This window comes from Egretta garzetta, unplaced genomic scaffold (assembly GCF_000687185.1).
Source record: "Egretta garzetta isolate BGI_Z169 unplaced genomic scaffold, ASM68718v1 scaffold424, whole genome shotgun sequence".
NCBI lineage: Eukaryota > Metazoa > Chordata > Aves > Pelecaniformes > Ardeidae > Egretta > Egretta garzetta.
Genome location: NW_009259489.1, coordinates 99466 through 114363, shown reverse-complemented (window position 1 = coordinate 114363; position 14898 = coordinate 99466). Strand labels below are relative to the sequence as shown.

At 41.7% G+C, this 14898-nt stretch overlaps 1 protein-coding gene across 1 annotated transcript in view; it reads right to left on the bottom strand.

Moving 5' to 3' along the window:
* Positions 1–882: 882 nt before the first annotated feature.
* Positions 883–14898, bottom strand: part of ARHGEF28 (Rho guanine nucleotide exchange factor 28) — a gene marked incomplete at its 5' end in the record, with an annotated part of 91902 nt that continues 77886 nt past the window's right edge. Inside the window, 6 exon segments of the mRNA XM_035892780.1 lie at positions 883–974; positions 8253–8553; positions 11452–11506; positions 11508–11866; positions 13686–13733; positions 13823–13861. Of these exon segments, the coding sequence (XP_035748673.1) occupies positions 883–974; positions 8253–8553; positions 11452–11506; positions 11508–11866; positions 13686–13733; positions 13823–13861 (894 nt within the window).

Below are 14898 nucleotides of genomic sequence, written 5' to 3'. Positions count from 1 at the left end.
ATGTATAAAACACTCTCAAGCCTTCTCCTAAGCACCTTGGTCGTTTCCCAACAACAGACCACATCCATCAATTCTTACTCATAAAAGCTGACAAGATCAAAACTCAGAGTAAGTGGCAGAGGGATACTAAGCCAATATATAGAATTGCTGCAAAAGCAAAAATTGATGCAAAGCACCTGTTTCAAATCAATTACATGCTAATCTTACCTGTCAATAGAAGCTGCTGCTCACTGATTAATGCAGGGAAAAATATGGGCATTACTAGCATCTGAGAGAAGCCTCTTATCTGATAGTCACAGGCATACTTGTTCTCCCCTGACCTCAAAACACAAGGAAATAGTCACTGATTTTTGACTGCAGTTTGAGTATTAGCACAGCCATTTTTATCCATTTTTAGTTAGGCTGGCAGGAAGTATACGCACTGATGCTTTTTCTTGCAGTCATTAAAAAAAAACAGCAAAAATTGAAAAGTTGCACATTCCCCAAGTTTTGCATCATAAGCATAGGAAATTTCAGGGTGTGATCGAATATTTTGAAAGGGTGCCCTTTTTAATTGTTTGCTAAATGCTGTGTGCACGCTGATAGAATGTTTTGAAAGGAGTGCCCTTTTTAATTGTTTGCTAAACACTCTGTGAACATAAAACTGCTGTAAAAACAGTTTGCATAAAAGCTAAAGGGAAAACTGTACATCAAAGCCAGAAAAAAGCACAATTATCAAATAAGTATGTGCCTTCATCCCTTCAGCCAAGTGCTTTCCTTGAATGCATGGAACGTGCTTGGATCCACTTTTCTTTCTTCTGCTCCCACTTCTGTCCGCTATAGGCAACACTGGTCCTACTCTTAAGTCCGAATTCATTACCACCCCCTCCTACCTTGCCTTTACTACAAGTTTTCTTCGTCTCTATTCCTGCAGCTGCACCTTTGTAGACCCTGGCTCTGCTTTGGTCTGACTCCCTCCAGTGCCTTCTCACCCCCTTGCTTTCAGGCACTGCAGCTCTGTACCAGTCCCATCCCTCCACTCCAGAGAGCGGGCCACTTGCCCACAGCAGGGAAAGTGATGCTATGTTTTAAAACACCCTCCTGCATTCATTTTCTCCTTCAGTTCAAAACTGCCCGTGTTTAACACAGAAGCCTTTTGTAGGACCTTCATCCCCCTCCCACTGCCACTGTGCTCTAATGGCCAGTTCCTCTCCATAGGAGACAGCTTCTCTGCAGCTCTTCCTGTCAGCAACAGCTATCCTGCAATTCTCAACCTCAATTAAAAAAAGAAAAAAAAAAATCTCTTTTCATCCTTGCCAAATATACTAGTTCCCCTCTCTGTCATGTATTCTTTAACGTGGAACATATTCAATGACTTTTAAAGGCACACGGGTTTCTTTGATTTTTCTGTGGCAGACCCTAAACAAATACAGCCAAATCACATTTATTTTTGTACCATTTATGTTCCAGCTCTAGATTAAACTGCCACGGGACACTCATGGAATCTCAGCAGGTGACTGTTGGAAGTCTTTCTATTTGATTAAACTAAAACCAACTTTCATGACAGCACCAAGGCTCCTCCCCTCTACTGCCCCACCAAAAATTTACACCCAAAGGAAAGTTTCCAATAGCATCTGGGGAGGCAGAACAAGATACTCCATGAGAACAAGATCTCCTCTAGTTGTTTGGCTACAGCTAATATGATTTATGTGGAAGGCAATCGAGTGCTGCTGTGATGAATGCCAGTAAAAGACAGACAGACAATCTTCCCCAGTTTCTCAATAAATATTTAACAGCAGATGCTGATGAGGAGGTTTCATATTACTAAGACTTCATTACTTTTACACAACATGCTACAGGCCATTTCCTGGAATATGTAAAGCATTATACTAAATAATTAAAATGAGATTGTACTTTTCAAAATAAGCCAGACAGATGCACTTGGTGATTCAGCTACATGATTTTACAGGGTGTGTTTGCATACTCAGTATCTTGCAAAATTTGATCATCCATAAACAGCTTCTCCTGCCCATTAGGATGCATTATTTATTCATACTTGTGCATCTAATTCAGGCTCTAACTCCATTACAAAATGTATACAAAACATTTTTAATATACTAACGCAGGGCACGCAACCAGGTCTCCACCCACAGATCACATTACCTGAAGAAAACATGGACCTCCCAAGGTATCTTCCCGACATCAAATAACAATCAGCAAGATTCTTGTTTTGTGACTGCTTTTCCTGAGAGATCCCCTCGTCCCTGTGGACTTGCTGCCAAAGTCACATCTCTGCACAACCCTAAGCTGGAGCTGCTTCATCACAACCCTGTTGTCTGGCAAAAGGCCCCTTGCCCAGGGTCTTCTGATTCAAAACATGCTCCTTTCCCTCCTTCTACTTCCCTAAAACCTGTATCTATTGGAACAATCATACCTAAATAAAGAATAGATCTGTGTGTAAGAGATATGGTCCAAACCATTCCAGTTTCATTGATGCCAGTAATTCCACTGACTTCAAAAACCACTGCACGGAAGTTGCTGGAACCGTAAATATGAGGAAAATGAGAAAAATTTGGTCATCATCCTGTTGTTGTTTAGGAAGTCTGCAGGCAATGAAACCCTGAGTATGGTGTGCAGATTTACACCAACACCAGCGGAACCTCAAAAGACAAATATGGACAATCTCCTCACTCCATTCATCACCTTACAGATGTACACTGTTTTAAACTTCCCTCCTAATGAATGAGCTCTAAATGAGGAGATACGAGAAAGATTAAAATCAGAGGGGCATTACACAGGAAATTCTGTACTTACATTAGCGTACAAAATAAAACCAGAACATCATTAACCGCCTTAATTAAAACTGCTGCATCTACTGTGGTTATGTTCAGAAATGAGAAAAAGTATTCTGAGATGAGAAAATTAGTAACAGAACTACAAAACCCTAGTGCTGCAGAGCTGAAAAGCAAGTGTTACTTGAAATATATTAATTGCACATGACATATAACGACATATTTTTCACTTTGGTATCACACTGCTATGTGATTTAATCCCTTTTGCCATCTGCTTTAAACAAATGGCAGTGTTATTCCCAAGAGGAAAAAAATACTTCCCCTGTGATTCACTTCCACCAAGTACCCCACAGACACTGATGTTTGATGGCAGAGCATGAAACTTGGTGTTCTGTGGTATGGAGAAGAGGCAAATTTTCTGTTATCTGTTGCGGACTTAAAAGCAAGATCTTACTTGTTTTAATAAATCGATGCGATTTTGAACTTGGGAGATGCAGGTGCTGTTGTTACTCAACTTCATATTCTTACATCTTTCCATTTAATTTTATTTTCCTTATAACTTACGCTGAGCACTGAATGGGCTCTCTGCTCACCTATGCAGCCATCCATGCTAAGGGTGGAATGTTGAAGACAAAAAGGGGAACTTGGAATTAATTGCGTGTTGCCAATGTGGCATCTACTCAATTAAAAAGGACAAAAAATTTAAAGTAGCTCAAAATATCACATCTGCTCAGGAGGCTCCCTGACAAACCAGGAGCTCCACAGTCATGTCATCCCTGACTTTTAAAAGATTTTCCTCCTTCCCTCTTCTCAAGTGACAGAACAGAAAGAACTTCCTCACTGTGCAGGGCAGTGAAAAAATGGCACTATTAAAAATATTGTGAAACGCACCAGAAAAACTCAAAACGGCCAGAAAAGCACCTTCACGCGCCATTCCACAGGCGGTAAGGTGTTGGCCTGCCACTGGCGACAAAGGATGCTGCTTAAACAGGAGACATGTAAAGTGTGTGCTCTACAGGGCACAATTACATTCCAGCTCAGAAGATGAGCGGGCCAGATGTACTCAGAAGGCGTTCATACAGCACCAATAGTACAGAAATTAACTCACAACGGTCACATATGCGGAACTGTGATGACTTTTGTTGTGGGAGCTAGTCATTATTTAACAGGTTCCATGTGATGAAAGCTAACTTACTCAACAAAGCCCTCAATATGGGACTCCATTAACCACCTCCAGTGCTGGCAGCAGTAGCTATGCTTATTTGAACAAGGCCTTGAGTTACTGAGCTTCGCCCCTTGCCAAAATCATGTGCTGACTTGGAACCACAGGGAAACAGCTTGTACATCTTCAGATGGCTTTTTAACACTGTAGTGCAAAGCATATTTCACCTGGCCTTTACCACACTCGCATCAGCTTTATATTGTATACCTCTTCTGACTGCAACAAATTCAACTTAGACAATACGAGAATCAGGCCCATACAGCACCATCCTCAACCTCCCTGACGCAAATATATGCAGATACTTTTATACAATGTGATTAGGCCATAAGCGATGTTAAGGTAGCCAAAAAATAACGTGTTGTTCTAAACCTCATCTCAGTTACCAATGGGGAAGTAAAGCAAATGAATCTGACCTACAGTTTTAAGAACAGGTTCAACAGAGCAATCACCACTAGCACAATCTGCTTTAAGGAATAGGAAGGCAATTTCTTATAAAGAATAAGGAAAAAAAATGGAGTTATAGGATACTACACATTGTTTCTGGGGTTTTTGCTTTTTTTACTGCAAATTAAATATTTTTCACCTCCAGAAACCACTTTATTTGATGAAAACCACTATAAATGGATTATTTTGCCCAAATCAAACTATTTCATTTGATTATATGTATATATGTACAAATTTGTTTCCTTTAAAAAGATTAAAATCATATTAGTCAATTAGAGCTCTATTTTTGCTCCCTGATTTTGCATGTGGCTGTTTCCGGAGATCACAGGTTTTTCTATGTTCCCCATAAAGATTTAAACTGTATTTTTCACTGCATCATGCATAAAGATCCTTCACGTTAACACTGCAAATGTCTGGGGAAAAAAAAACCTCCCACAATCAAGTTTCAGTGCAGTTTTCTAGATCTATCACTTTTCAACTCTATTCCTGTAGCTACAACGTCTGAATAAAAAAAATGAAAGGCAGTACCAGCAAACAATGTTGTTCACTTCAAAGCTTAAAAGAATTAAAATTGCACTGATTCCTGAAATCAAAGAGGTGAATCCATAGGTAAATCCTTAGGCATCACTTTGGTTAGTTAACCTGACATGTCAATTAAATGCAAGAGTAATTTATTCAATTCTCAGTCTAGTCTGACACAAAACCTATATTTCCCCTGATTCCTAATTAGCCCAAGTACTTGTCTTCTTTCATGCAGATAATTTCATAAACATTAGTGTAAAGCATTAACAGATTTTTCTTTCAATCATATTTTCCTCCTGTTGACTGACACACCTTTTCTAGCGAGTGTACTTGTGCCAGTTTCAGCTTTGTGGGAACTTGCCCCAAGGTCTTTAGTAAAGTTCCCTCCCATACACATAAAACCATGATATATAATCATGATGCTAGCTATGTGAAGAGACATACGTCTTACCTTAGAAAATATGAATGGAAAATTATGCACTGGAGGAATGTAGCCATTTCCATTTGAATATATTTATGAAGCTAAATTGCACTGTACTTAACATACGGTAGAATGCAGTGTGATTAACTCCTTGACAACATGTTCAGGTGGTGCTTCTCATTAAATAATTTAAGGGTTTTTTTGACAGATCAAACTTCTTACAGGATGCATTATAATTCTAGGAAAATTAATCAAACCCAAGAAATTCCTTTTGTGTACACACAAAACTTACTATATGCAAGATCGGGCCATGGCTGCTTCCAGTAAACCACTCTCAGTATTTGTTTCTTAGTTCTATTTTGACTTATTTCAGAATGTATTTTGAAAGATGATTATGAGACTTTATACATAGAACTGGTTGAAAGATGCAAGAAAATGTCATGAAACACTCATCCATATGCAAATATTACAAGTTTCAGCTAACTTTCAAATTCTTTCTAGCCTTTCTCTCATTGCACCTCTGTTGGTTTTCCTTCACAGTGATGGGAACTGACTATATCCTGCAGAGGTGTCAGGAAATGGAGGCACAAGGTCAGAGATCTTAAACTCTGCTGAACTCTTGTGGTGGGGGGAACCAAGGCCAAAAAAACCCAACAGAAAGGAAATCAGCTTCCTTGTATGAAACATTCGTCCTGCTCAGCTTGATTCACATTGCTTAGGAACAAGTGATTTACTTCGTTTCCATGTGCAGAACCATTTGCTGGGGCTTCGGATGCCATCTGTCTTCCAGGGGGAAGTTTAGCGTTCCTCTCATTCCCTGCTCCCCATACAGTGGCTCCTGATGCATGACAGAAGCAAGGCTGAACCGTGCAGACTCATGCACTGCACGATCCGAGCATAAAATACTCGTCACCCACCAAATCGCAAACGTGACTGTGGAATGTGATGGCACATTCCCTCTGGGGGGAGGCTCCCAGCCCTGCCTGCTCTAACGTGCCAGGGGGCTTTGCCGCACCATCTGCACCATCAGGATACTGCAAGGATTTGCTGCGCTGCTTTGTCGAAGGCACTTTGTGACTCAATCGAGGCAGTAACTGCAGGTTTTACAGACATGGCTTAGCAGGAGACACTTAGCCAAGCCTGTTACTCTACCTCTTGGGCCGGCTTTGTAGCCAGTGCTGGTCCCCAGGCTGCTGGGACTGCACTGGTGCCCTGTTACCAGGGCAAGATAAGACTGTCTACACAAGATGCGGTGACAGCAGCTGAATACAAAGCTGGCCCATTGCAGGTGGAAGGCATCTTTAGAGAGAGAAGCTCCACCAGCTTATCTTGAATCAGTGCAATTAAACTGGTACAAGCCAGTTTAATTAAACCAGACGCTCTCATGTGGGCTCAATAGAAAGTATCCTGGTTAGCTTGCATCTGAACGTTTGCCAGTGCAAGCTAATCCACTTTTGAGAGGTTTAAACCCACATATGTGTTCCCTTTCAAATTTGCACTAGCTTAGCTAACCTGTTACTAAAATGACACTTCAGTCAAACCAGAACAAGTTTCACCAGGCTAATTATTTAGGCATTTTTAGAAATATTAATCTCTTTTACTAATCAGCTTGGTTTGCTGATTGTGGTGATGAGACTAGCCTGCCCTACCTTTGATTATAAAATGCTATTTTGGCAGTCCATGTACCAAGGACTAGTAAGGCTGTAGCGGATGCCTGCTTAATACATTACAAGGAGTACTAAGGAGCAAGTTCCTTATTTGAACAACTTCAAGATTTGACCTAAGACAATTAAAAACCATTGCACCCATGTAGTTTGCAACTTCTCATCCTGCTGCCCACTGGTCTTTGCTGTGACCTGACCTGCATGCAGCTGGTGTGAGGACAGAAGTCATCCTGCACTGCCAGCTGCACAAAAATGGGAGCTCGGGCACTGCTGCAGTGCTGACTTGCCACGTCTCACCTGAATTTCACAACTGTTCAGGAAAACCCCACCAGATTACTTAATCTATTAGACCAAAAGCACATCATTGTCCCCTAAGTCTTTTAGCTGCTGTGTTTCTACATGCTGGTCTACAACTCTCACAAGAATGAAGACACCAAGTCAGATCAAAACTAGTGTTGTGCAACGTAAGAAACAAAACCCAGATAGTTTATAGAGTTTCTCATTAGCATGTTTTTAAGTCCTTCAGGGAATTTTCAGTGCAATGCAGTGCTCAGATAGGTGGCCTCTTCCACTCGTTTCGGTAGCCACTGTCAATAACTGCCATGCAATCTACATATCTTTGGGGGTTCTGGTAAAATACAAGAATAAAGGAAGGTAATGCAATAAGAGCTATTTTTAATAACATGGAAACCTATTGTCAAAGATTATATTATCCCTTAAAAGTGATGTTGTAACTACAGAGTCTTTCAAGATATTTTCATTTCATTATCAATGAAGAAGGAAGAGGGTGTTTGACCACTGGTTATCATTTTAAGATGGTAAATCAAAAGCAATTCTAACTAGAAATCATCAAGTAATGCACATATGTTCTAAAACAGCCAATAAAATGCACTTGAAACAGCAAGAGTGACTTCAGTTCACAGAAAAAAAAACTAAGTCAAAAAGCACTGGGAAAGGATTTGGAGAGAACAACATTCTGAGTACTGTTATGCAGACACAAACAGGGCTTTCGTGTTTTTTTTTTTTTTTCCAAAAGTTTTCCGTATTTCTCTTCTGCTTGTTTTCTCACCATACATATATGCATGCAATTGTTTTAGCAGAATCTATTGCTTCCACCACTACCAAGCTGTCTTTGTTCCTAGGACTATTCATCCTGAGAGGTGGCAAACTGCCCGTACTACTTGTTAATTAAATAAAGTGTTAATTACCATTATTAAAGGCATCCTTGTTGCTTTTGGAGGAAAAAGACATCTGCTGGTAAGGATCAGTGGATTTCCACAGTGCACTAGTTAACGTTGGCTGACAAGAAGTGTCCATTTTGAGGTCCATCTGATTTTCACTAGTCCTTGGCATATCAGAATTTGAGATGTTCAGCCCATACACACCATCCTCACAAACAAGAGAAGAATCTGATCTGTTGAGACTGCTTAGAGACACACACACTACAGCTTCATTTAAGTAGAATGTATTTTCGCCATGTAAGCTGTCTGACTGATTGCATCCCAGTATCTGCAGAAGGGGAAAAAAGAAAACAGAGAACAGTATTTTCATCTCTGCGCAGCACCAGAATCATCGAATCACAGAGTATCTCGAGTTGGAAGGGACCCATAAGGATCATCGAGTCCAACTCCCTGATCCTCACAGGACCACCTAAACTAAACCATATGACTATGAGCATCATCCTGAAGAATCTTTACATAAATACATAATGTTAAATGCCAGGTAGAATGGGGATTCATAGCAAATAGTCACCTGATTTCCCAGAACTTAACCTTAAAACATGTTAAATTGGATGTGCATTCAGGAGTAAACAGCAATAACGTAGTACATTTTGCCTTAGCTCCCCTCAAAACACAGGAAAATTCAGTGATAACTGCAAAATAGCAAATAACGAAGGGCTACTACCTGGGATGCACTGAGCTCTGTCGACTCCTTTCAGGGGGTTAACATTTTGCCCCATGGCTCAATGAGGTACCACTTCACATAGGTAAATCTGTGTACACTGCAATCCAAAAATAACACTGTACCTTACGCAGACAGGTAAACATAGAGAAAGGACTGTGGCAGTCAAATTGGGGGTGGCAAACAGTATTCAGCAGGCAGCCACAGCTCCCAGGGGCTGAAAATGCAACTCCTGCAAAGACTTCCTGCCTGCAGGTGTTTATCAAGTCCGAGCTCACAAAAAAGCAAGAATAGCAGTGTGAGTTACTGCAGTGTTTGGCCATCCAAAACTAGCTAGGTTCAGTAATGGCAAAAACACTGAGCTGGGAATACTGGCTGACTGGCAACCACTCAGCCAGCTCTGCTGCTGCAAGGAGTATGGTAGTGGAAAACAGGACAAAAATGATCCCAAGGCCTGGAATGCATCCAAAGCCATGTAGTTTACTTAAAATAAAATACAAGTAGTCTTATATATGAAAAATTAGATTAAGAATCACTACTCTCTGGCACTCAGCATTTCATTATTTTTGCCTCTCTGTCTGTGCGATCCTGGCCATCTCTGCATCAGGCTATTGTCTTCAATCTCCTCTCCTCAAAAGATTTCAGAAATCCCAGCCATTAAAGCTGATGGGCAAGTTCAGTTTTGGTTTTATCATCCACTTCCTAAGCACTGCCAAACAAGTCAAAATTGTACCACAAGCTATACTAGTAAGAAGTGCCTTCGTTGTTTGGGCTGGGCAAGCATATACGGGTAAGTCATGTTCACACGGTGTTCACAAAAGCCGGATGAAAAGGGGGAGGTCAGAGGCCAATCCTTCACCCCCTCATGCAGGCACAGGCTTAGACACCGAATGGTCACTGCCCGTTATGGGTCAGTTGCCAGGTGAAAAACTAGGGAGGTGATGGCCTGAAGAAAGGCTCTACAGATTTTCTTGTGAAAATGAAAACCTGAGGGAAAAAAAAAGCTGTTTGGGTCAGTGAGCTTTCGATATATGCAGAAGCCAGGCAAAATGTTTTGATTTTCAGGTGCTTTAGAGAATAGTAATGGAAATCAAGACTGTATCCACTGAGGCAGGGACTAGACCCCAGGTCCCACCTGGCAGCTAAGCAACCAGACAGTTGAGTTCAAAGTCAGCCTTTATCCTTCACCCTCAAGAAAAACTTGATTGTTTTTAGTATTATATGCTTAAGCAGCTTCAGAGCTACTTTAAATTGCATCCCCTAATAATGACCATCTCTAAGGAGTTATACTACCAGGGATGGAGCCTGGAGCAGCCACTGTTCCTCACTGGAGACAGTGCTGTTGTCCAGGAACAAGGAACAGCAGCCAAAGACTTCACTAAAAGCTTTATATGCATCAAGCATTACAATAATTTAGCTTTCCTACAAGAGGCAGGAGACACAATGCATCTTGCAAACACAGCAGCAAACACAGGAGAATAAAACACAGATTCTCACAGTTACAATTTCCATCTCCTCAATATAATACTCATCAGCTTGAGTTTGGCTTCTGTAGGGCACCCAGCTTGAAATCACAGAATGGTTGAGGTTAGAAGGGACCCCTGGAGGTCAACCGGTCCAGACCCTCCACTCAAGCAGGGCCACCCAAAGCAAGTTGCCCAGGACCACATCCAGACAGCTTTTGAATATCTCCAGGGATGGAGACTCCACAACACCCCTGAGCAACCTGTGCCAGTGCTCAGTCACCCTCACAGGAAAAAAGTGTTTCTTGATGTTCAGAGGGAACCTCCTGCATTTCTGTTTGTGCCCACTGCCTCTGGTCCTGTCACTGGGCACCACTGGAAAAAGCCTGCACTCCCTCCTCTTTACACCCTCCATTTAGGCATTTATATACATTAATAAGAACCCCATGAGCCTTCTTCTCTACGCTGAACAGCTGCAGCCTTTCCTCATAGGAGAGACACCCCAGTCCCTCAGCCACCTTTGTGGCCCTTCGCGGCCCTTCGCTGGACACCCATCTCCACCCTCCACCCCATAGCTCTATGCCTCTCTTGTACTGGGAGCCAGAAATGGACACTGTACTCCAGGTGTGGCCAGAGTAGAGGGAAAGGACCATTTCCCTTGACCTACTAGCAGTACTTTCCTAAGACAGCCCAGGAGAACATTAGCCTTCTTTGTGGCCAGGGCACATTGTTTGCTTTTGTTCAACTTGGTGTCCACCAGGACCCACAGGTCCTTTTCTGCAAAGCTGCTTTCCACCTGGATGGGCCCCAGCGTATACTGATGCATGAGGCTGTTTCCTTTCCAGGGGCAGGACTTTGCACTTCCCCTGGTCAAACTTCATGAGGTTCAAACAAAGCCCTTGGATATGCCCGAACCTCAGCTTCCCACATGCTCACTCGTTATGTCACCAACCAACGAAGCTCAGACATATTAGTCTATTCATCACGGAAAGTCTCTCTAGGTCTGCAGTCAGGGATATAATTACAGCAGGAAACCACACACCTTACAGCTCCCTGTGGATGACAACAGGCTACTATGTTGATGGTGCTTCCAGTGGGAGCCTCTCCAGTCTCGTCGCGTCCCCCTGCAGCTGCAGTGCCAGTCCCTGTCGGCTCCTCTCCAGCAGCTCCTCCTGGCACCCGCACTCCCTCTCACGCTGCCCCAGCCCCCCCTCCCTCGCCTCCTGCTCCCGCTGCCGCTGGTCGCATTCACGCAGCCACCACTGCTGCTCTTGCTGAAACTGCTGCTTCAGTTTGTCTATGTTGGCCAGCTCCAGCCTTTGTTTTTCCAGATTCCGGTATTTTTCTTGTTCCAGAAGGAGGTTTAGCCGAGAACCATGGCCCCGACCGATCTTCTCATTCTCTTGCAGGAGTAACCTATGGAGCTCTCTGTGGCTGTCCTGGATAGCTAGTGCTGCCTAGATACCACAACAAAATCAGACACAAATGTTTAAATATTAGCATTAATCCATTTCTGTATTTTTACATAGAAGCATTATATAAAAATGGCTTCAACCTTCTGTAACATCAGTGCTTAGTGCTTTTTGGCAGGTTATTCCTCATGCAAGTAGAGAAAGTTCTGTGTTCATACCTTTACCAAGAGGTGTTTCTAAAAGCACTCAACTATTGTGAGCACTTTTAACACAGCTTCTGGTTTACACTTGGTATTATTATACATATGTATATGGTACATCTATGCTTTTGCAGTTCAGTTACAGCTGGGGTCCTGTTCTGTCAGAGGATGTTAAGACACATGGGAAAAATTATTTTTCATGATTAAAGAGGGCATTAAGGCACAGGGAATGCTACACTCAACAGAGTATTTCTAACACAGATGTGGCTTATGCAGATAAGACTGTATTGTTTTCCTTACAGCTCACTCCAACACTAAGGCTCTCCTTGCTAACCTGCAACAGTGCAGTCCTACTAACATCAGCCCTGCAGGCATCTGCCAGCATAGCCATGTCACCAGGACCATACTGCTACACGCACCTGACCAAGATACCTGTACCGGCAGAAATCTACAGTACAGTAGTACAGTAATGATTTAGTTTTTGATGTTTCAATAGCTTATTTTACAACCAAGAGTGCTATATTCCATCCTTCACAGGGATGTTGTGATATTATTTGCATTAAAGATTGTGACATCCTCCAATAACACAAAAATAAATAGCTGGGATTAAGAAGAAAGAAAAGCAAGAAAGCCCTAGATCTGCTGAGGCACTTATTGCACAGCCTATCTTCAAGAGCTGACATGGGAATCTACTTCAGCAGACATTCCCAGAAAATTCCCACAGCCCCGTTACCCCATTGCCATCCGCCCCAGAAAGAGTTTTTAACTTTATGCAACGTGCAGTTCCCACTTTTCTTGGCACTTCCTCCAGTATTGGGTCAGTTCCAGTGATTCGTAAATAGGGCAAGGACAGGATCCTCTGCTTGTTTCTCTGTACCTATACTGCCAGTTCATGATCCGAATGACTCGGGCATGGTCCCAAGCCTTACTTTACTGCCCCTCTGGTGTTAAGCTATCTGTTTTTCAATTTTTCAAACATTTTGCATGAATTATAAGTTTTTTATTTTGCTTTTGCCTTGCTTCAATCCACTTAACTTCTGAGCCCAAGGTTTCCAGGATAATTGTAAAATATGCTAATGTCAAGAGGGTCTAAAACTTAACCATACCCAAATGAAACATTTTAAAATAAAACTATAAAACTGCACCTAAATAAGAAAAAATGAATTAAAACATTCAAACTTAGCATGAAAGAGGCAAAAACTTCAGACTAAGGCCCTACAGAAAATACATAATAATTAACCGAGATTGAAATATCTAAAATGGGTTGAATTTGCTGCCGAAGTGGCAGAGGTACTTGGATATGCCAGGGGGACTATTCTAAACAAAATACTAGAAGTTTTCAATATTTTGAACTTTGATTTCAGAAATCTGCACATGAAATGACATCAGTTCAGTTAAAGCCATCATTTTACTTTTCCCCTTTGATTTTTGGGCAGTGCACACATCCTTTTTTGGGGGGGATTGATCTCCAAGCAAGTAAGTGAGCATTATTCAGTTCTTAAAAGAAATCTGCTACAATGTAGAATAAAAATACATTACATGACAACTTATGCAAGATGGTAGAGATAAGTGCCACTGACATAATGTCTAAAAGTAGGGCAAGATGAAAACAAATTAAGTTATTAAGACTAATTACTCTACAAAGCTAGCAGTGGAGTAGTCACCTGTATGCTGTACAAGAGACGGGTTAAGTTCTGGATTGCTTGTACAATCTAGAAAACAAAAGGGAAGGATTTTCAAAGGTTTGACCACTGTTAACTAAATAGTTACTACATTGTGTTTGGGGTTTAAATAAACTCACCTCTGTCCCTGTAGATCCTGGGAAACTCATACTTCCTCCCTAAAATAAATATATGTTGCTTTAAAAAGCAGTATTTAAGTTTAGAATTGTATCATCTAGATAAGTTTTTTTTTAAACTAGTGGAGACATTCGTATTGCTAATACATGCAGTGCTGAACCAAATCTTTTGTGGGTATGTGAAAAAAGACAGATGCAATAGCCTACGAAGACTAATAATTCATCAACACTGGAGTTTCCGTGGAAATCACTAGAGATTCTAAGCACAACTGTAAAAACAAAAATATTTCATCCACAATTTTAATCCTCTCGTGACTAATGCTACACAGAAAAGACATTTCCATTCATTCTTTGTTTACTTGACAGTTTTGAAATACAGTAACCAGACTTCTGTATATACAGCACAGTGGGTTTAGATTACTTATAGTAAGAAGAAACAGCACAAGACTCTTCAAAAATAGAGATATTAATGTAGCAAGAAGCTAGCAGAAGTCACGCTAGTGGGTTACAGAAAATACCTTGGCTGTGCGGCGAGGCACTGAGCAAAGGCTGCGTGCCCGCTATACTCTGCAAAACGTACCAGCATGGTTACTACTGTCCACTGCAGCAAGGCTCAGCCACTTCACACTTTCCACCCTGCTCCCTTTCCCTAAGAAGCTTTCTAAATTTATGGGGTGAAGCCACCCATAATCCCTTCAGCATGAGGAACAGCTCCTCTGAGAAAGATGAGGTGAAACGGTGGAGAAATAAAACACAATCCCTTCTGAGGCGATGCTGAAAAGACTTCCTGTATGATTTTTCTCTTTTTTTTTTTTCCAGAAGAGCAGAGGAGGGTTTGGGGAATATTTGCTCTCTCTCTGATTCTCCTAAGCTCTCTACCGAGTCTGATTTTCCACCACAGAGAGCAAAGCAGCTGCTCCATTTAGCTGCGATAACTGAAAATGAAGATGAAGAAGGCCTGCTACGTTAACTGTTTGGCTCTGCTGTGAGAAGCAGAGGACTCTGTACGATGCCTCTGTGCAGCAGAAGGACTGTCACAAAGGAGCTCCACTTTCCCTTTGCTGGGCAGCCAAGATGAG